Source organism: Anarrhichthys ocellatus, unplaced genomic scaffold (genome assembly GCF_004355925.1).
Source record: "Anarrhichthys ocellatus isolate YVR2014 unplaced genomic scaffold, GSC_Weel_1.0 scaffold24, whole genome shotgun sequence".
In the NCBI taxonomy this organism is placed as follows: Eukaryota; Metazoa; Chordata; class Actinopteri; order Perciformes; family Anarhichadidae; genus Anarrhichthys; species Anarrhichthys ocellatus.
In genome coordinates, this window is record NW_022280054.1 from 12,036,048 (window position 1) to 12,042,488 (window position 6,441).

Consider the following 6,441-nt stretch of genomic DNA (forward strand, 5'->3'; position numbering starts at 1 on the left):
TACACTTCACATTACAGAGGACTCTTTCGTGGCCCGATCCCCATACCAGTGGGGGTTGTTTGGTTGAGAGAGAGAGAGAGAGAGAGGGCTGCGTCCTGGGGAGAGAGTCGATTGCAGGTCCGGGGGTCACGCTGAGACTGGTGAAGAGGCAGCCAAAAGTCCTTCAAGATGAAAAATTAGCCTTTTAAATGACAGCCAAAGATCAAAACCCCTTTGGAGGAGCAGTGTGTTTCTGGTGCTCCCATTGAAGAGTTTCTTATTCAGCTGCGGTTTCCTGTCCTGCTTGCCCAGAGGGAAACATCCCAAGAGTGCCCGGATCTGGAAGGGAAGCCAAGGTAGAGCAGGACGATCCGAAACTGGACACCAGGCCCGAGTCTGAGTCCGACACAGCCAGCTCCTCAAACTTCTGTATCACTTTCCTCACCGACTGGAAGGCAATCTCCCTGCGCCACCGGCCCCCGCTGGCAAAGCAAGGTCCCCTGTAGGCCGAGTCCTTACTGAGGAACACGTGAGGAGGAGGTGGGAGGCCGCAGCGCAGCCTCAGTCGACCCTGGCCCAGGCCCAGAGCCGGGAGGACTCCGACCGGGTTAAAGCGAGTAGGCAAGGTGGCTAGGTGCTCCCGGGTCAGAGCGTTGTGGAAGCTCAGGGCCCCCCCTCCGATGTTCAGGAAGACCCCGAGGGTTTTGACCTGAGGCGGGACAGAGCACAGCGGCTCATGGCTCCCATCATACACGGCACAAAAAGACGGGCCTTGTCTTTCAAGCCACCAGCCGCCAGAACCATCCAGTGAGCTGACACCTGAGAGACAGAAAAATTAAGTTTCATATTCACTGTGCATTTATTTATGTATTTAAAGTATTGTGTTGTATTATGCTGTACAGTGTTGTACTAGAGTGTTTTTTTCTGTTGAACTGTACAGATAATATTCAATCTAAATTGTAATAACCCAGACAAACAGACGAAAGTTAGCTCTCTAGCTAACTCTGGCACATTTACATTGAGGTGGGAACTGAAATGTTGATCAATGTGCACTGTCCCTGTAAATAAATAAATGTATTGATTAGCCGCCTTTACTAAGAATTTAAACCCATAATCTCTCGACTCCATAGAAATCTTGGAACATGATACATTCTGACTCATTATTTTACTCTATTCTAAGAAGCCAAAAATGAAAAGCATTCGTCTTAGCCATGCTAGTGACTCCAATGAATATTGGAGGGTTTTGATGGTAGCAAAATAAGGCGGGAAATTAGGAAGCGTCTGATGCAGTTGAGGACTAGGATTACAATGTTGCACCACAGGACAATTCACATACATTTCACAAGCAGAATAGGAGCATGAATATTACAATCTAAATACTCTAGATCAGGGGTCTTCAACGTTTTCAGGCCAAGGACCCCCAAACTGATAGCGAGATGGAGCAGGGACCCCCTACTATATATATTGTATAAAATTGTGTTTTATATTAAATGGGCCTAGTACCATGTACAAACATACCTCTTTATTGTGCATTCAATACTAAGTCATTCAAATAATACACAGGTTCATATATTCATGTTGTTATTTTAAACATGTGCAAAGTACAGTGAGTTTATACTGCCATTTATAAACATACCTTGTCAGCTGATACCAATGCCAATATCAACATTGTCAATTGCATGATAATCATGCATACAAGCTATTCAAACTGAAGTTTTCATTTTAAACATAAATGTGGAAACCAAAATGAGTGATGGCCTATTAGTGCCACTGCCATGCATAAAGATACCTGTTATCTTTCATACAACACTGAACTATTAAAATAATGTACAGATTCATGTTTAGAGAATTTCTTTTTTTTATTTTTTTTTATTGTCTAATTAACCAAACATTTCGCGGACCCCCTGCAGTACCTCCTGTTGAAGACCTCTGCTCTAGAGAGAACCCCAAAACAGTGACTGTGATTTATTATGACTTTGCTAGAATACAACTTTGAGTTTGACAATACTGACAATAACAAATAGCAAAAAATCGAGTTTTTTGCTATTTGTTATTGTCAGTACCATGTTCAAAAAAGTTTACAAGCATTATTCCTTTAGTTGGTCGCTCATAAGTAGCTTGTCTTTTAAGACCCAAGACACATTATGGCAAAGGGTTAAGATATCATGGACACGCGCAATATCAATATTTTTCAATGTTTTCAGAAATGTTTTGAAATATGATCTTTTCTGTGGTTACTGTTTCTTTTTAAATGCTAATGTGGCAATTCTTCATATTCCAAACAAATGAAAACATGTTACACGCCACACTAGATATGAAGTTAAACACAAGCTCACTTTTCCAATGTTGCTCAACCAATGAACAATGTTCAAAACCACTTGGTGGCACTATGAGCTGTGAAGCTGTGTACGATGACGTGTGTGTGTGTGTGTGCGTGTGTGTGTGTGTGTGTGTGTGTGTGTGTGTGTGTGTATACATGTGAGTGTGGGTTGAAACGAGCACAGTCTTGCTGACTAACAGTGAGGGTTTCTGGAAGCAATAAGCACACTGGCAGCCAACCAACCCAAACAAAAACAGAGAGCTCTGACCGATCCTGTAGACGGAGCTGTTGCAGACGTCCACCTCCCAGTAATACTGTCCCCGTGCAATGACAACATCAGCGCAGACCTGGGGGAGGGCCGGCGTAGCCCAGGGGTCAGAGGCAGTTGATCGCCTGGCCTTGTCGTCTGGATGAGGGCTCTCTCCTTGGTGGGTGACGGTGAGGGAGGAGTTGGAAAGATGGAGGGATGGAGGGATAGTTGAAGGGTCCAGAGCAAAACATAGTCCTAAAATAAAATAGATTATAGGTTTTAATCTATACAATCAAAATGTCATACACACTAAAGTACACAAGGTGTATTTCATTTGGGGATTCAAAGTCATCAAGTATGATTCCTGACCGAAGACAGACTGCTCCATCTCCTCCTCTCGCAAGTCTACGACGCCATCCACTGGTGCTGCTGAGGAACTGGCAGTATTGGAGCCTGGGTCAAACAAGGAGAGTGTACACAATTAGGTTTTCATGTTTACAGATCATGTAGATCAAGGTTTATTGTAAGAAACTGGTTGGGGCCGATGAACACATCGCTATACTCACCATGTAAACAGGTCTGTGCCGTCACGTCACCTGAATCCCGGCAGTATGAGTTCCCCTAAAATACAGTGAAGTTTGGAATTCAAAATAGAAGACATAGGAAGTGAATCCGAACCAGGGACACATGTTGCATAGAATGAAAATGTATTTCATAAAACTAGCACAATAATACTCGCTTACAGTGCAGTATAAGTAGCATCAAACACATGGAAATGATAAGAATTTGTCAGGAAAACTAGCTTTTATCCAACAAGAAATAAGGTTAGATCCCACTAGCGATGATGATCACTTTTAAAAAAATAATCTGACTTTTTGGGGAATCTGTCTGTCTGTCTATGAAGTATGCAGCTACACAGCCGGGAGGCATTTAGCTTAGCTTAGCACAAAGACAGGGGGGGGGGGCGAACAGCTAGCTTGGCTCTGTCCAAAGGTAACAAATCCACCAGCACGTCTAGAGCTAATTAATGTGCTAATTCATTAATTAATGTGTTGTATCAACATATTTCCAGACTTTGTGCTATGCTAAGTTAAGCTAATCAAACTGGCCGTTGCCCGTAGCTTTACATCAGTTGGACGAATATGAGAGTGGAACTGTATCAATATAATCATCTTACTTTTAGGAGAGCAAATACGACCTATTGTTTTACGGTTAAAACTTACATGCAAATTAATAGTTTGCCAACCAATTTCCAGTATTTTTAGACTTTAGAACATTTCAATTTGACAGTTTTAAGATCAATAAAAGTAATTAAGAAAATAAATAATCAAGTTAGATATTCCTTCCTCACAAAAGTCAATGAATATAATCTGAAAAAGCAACTCCAATAAGTAAAAACATTTCCTATAACACACTATAATATAGTTGTGGAGATTTATAAGTGTTATACAGAATTTGTCAATAAGCATAACTTCTACTTTGAAGGCATATTTCTTATTATTACAACTCTATCTTACTACATTGTCAATGTTATCTCTTAAAACAGCAGCCTCCACAAGCTGTTATTGACAATTGTGAGTATATTTTATATATTTGGAGGGAGGCCTAAAGGGACGGGCTGTCAGTGTTGCCGACTTGGCAACTTTCTCACTAGATTTAGCAACATTTGGATCTAGCGCTGCTAGCTACGTTCATTGGAAAACACTGGAAACACCGGGCTGGGTTTTTCAGTGCAACCTTTAATTATTATTTATTTATTTTTGTTAAATATTTTCACTCTGGTTCTATTCTATTGTATATTTTGCGTGGCACTAGTAGCAAGTACATTTTCATATACTTTTTCATATACTGAAAGATGGCACAGCCCACATGGGCCAGTATACAGTTTAGCATACTGATACTTGAATTACATATATTTTATTATCCTGAAATGTCCATCCCTTATATTTCTTGCATATATTGATTCTAATTCATACTATTTTCTTTTTTGCACAAAAGCTTCTTTGCAAGGTGTCAACAATACGGCACCCTGCATGTCACTTCACACATTGTACCAGCATGTAACGGACAAAACATCTAAATCTTGCATCTTTACAGACATGCTCTTCTTACTTTGGGTCTCTTTACCTGCACATGTTGAGGGTGATCTTCAGATGCTCCCTCCTTCCTGTCTGTGTCCCCGCTGAAGGTGGCATGCTTTGGGAGACAGGAAGTAGCAGAAGACCAGGTCCAGCATGGCAGCTCCACAGGATGTCGACAGCGTGGGCACGGCACAGAGCAGACCGTCGGGTCGACGCCGCGGCAACGAGACTGACCTGATCTCGTTCCCTCTGCAGCTGCTATACAGTGAGCACACATGGTGTGAGAGCACGGCAGGAACAGGACGGTGTCGTACCCCTGGTTGCAGGCAGGACAGAGAGAGAGCTGCTGCAAACAGTCTTCTTCCTCATCAGTCTTCACTGCTTCCACACCCAGAAGCTTCTGCTCTCCGGGTCCTCCCCGGGGATAAAACAGCCTCACCGACATTACTGACAATTAAATACATTCTTTAAATACCTCTGCTTTTTTGACTTGTTTGACAAAGTCAGCAAAGTCATGCTCTTGTCCACATGTTGCCTTAGACATCCAGTTTTGCTTCACAATTAGGACAAAGCCAAAAATAAAATCCACATTTCTGTTTATTCCCAATATGCAGATGATACCTGACTGTGTATATCCAGCTATCATCCTCAGGCCTCAGTCAGTATCGAAGCAGCATCCATTCACCCAGAAGAGAAACACAAGAGCGACATCTTATTGTCCAGATGTCCTTTTTGCTAGAAAATCTCAAAGATGTTGCAGTGAGTACAGATGTCCCACTGTGGCAATACAAAAAAAAGTTCACTTTTCTCTAACAGCCTGCAGAACGCTGTTGAACAGATATGAAGAAATCCTCCTGTTGTGCAATCCTCTCTGTCTCTCGGCTGACTATCGTGGGGGGAAATAGGTGGAATGGCCTGAGAGCAGATAAAAGACAGAGAGTGGTAGAGCGAGAGGGAGAGAGAGAGAGAGAGAGAGAGAGAGAGAGAGAGAGAGAGAGAGCAGCCCAGCCTTTTAAAAGGTACTCATTGCTTGGTGTTGCCATGGTAGTGGCTCTTCCCGTAGAGACGCACAAAGGCAAGATAATGCGCCGCACTGAACCCTTGTGCACATACAGATCTGAGTGTTAACAAAGAGCTCATTACTACCATGAGCCATAGACAAAACCTCTGTGCCACACATTTTCTCCCCCTGGTCTGGACGCTCTGCTCTCCCATTCGGCTGTGCCTCCCTCATGGAGGAGCATCAGTGGTCTACCCTCAGGATTACATGATGGGAATAGGAAATATATTCATCACCGCTCTTTAAATCACGGCTGGTGAGAAGCAGACGGCTCATTGTCCCCTTTCCACTTGTATACAATGTAGGGGGCCGGATCTGAGGTCAGCGTAGGGAGGGCTTTCAAATACTGTGGAGGGTAACCAAACGTAGCACTTCATTGGTGGTTCATGTGTGGTTCTTCACGATTTCCCTCCTAACTGGATTAACCCAATTCGTATGCTGCTCGATTGGTACAGGTTCAGTCAGGAGAAAGCCACGAGTTATGACAGAAGTTTGAGAGGGAATGACATTAAACAAGACACGGGAAGTCACATATGAGTTCCTCATCATATCCTCATACAACGGTTCGTATGATATCCTATGAAAAGTTACTCCTAATTTTTCGTATTTTTTCTATGAAAGTCCAGCAACACATGTCAATTTATGCTCGTTACATGCATACGGTCTTTTCAAAATACATTACCGTCTTCACAGGAAACTTAGTTAGGTTTAGGTAACAAAACTACTTAGTTAGGTTTAGGCAACAAAGTAA

At 42.7% G+C, this 6,441-nt stretch overlaps 1 protein-coding gene across 1 annotated transcript in view; it reads right to left on the minus strand.

Moving 5' to 3' along the window:
* Positions 1 to 256: 256 nt before the first annotated feature.
* The window catches only part of LOC116390877 (uncharacterized), a 9,588-nt gene continuing 3,403 nt past the window's right edge, over positions 257 to 6,441 (minus strand). The window contains exons 2-6 of the mRNA XM_031860996.1: positions 4,677 to 5,545; positions 3,116 to 3,170; positions 2,919 to 3,002; positions 2,568 to 2,804; positions 257 to 798 (exon numbers count right to left, since the gene is read on the minus strand). Coding sequence (XP_031716856.1) covers positions 257 to 798; positions 2,568 to 2,804; positions 2,919 to 3,002; positions 3,116 to 3,170; positions 4,677 to 5,075 — 1,317 coding nt within the window. The 5' untranslated portion in view covers positions 5,076 to 5,545. The remainder of the gene's footprint in view (positions 799 to 2,567; positions 2,805 to 2,918; positions 3,003 to 3,115; positions 3,171 to 4,676; positions 5,546 to 6,441) is intronic.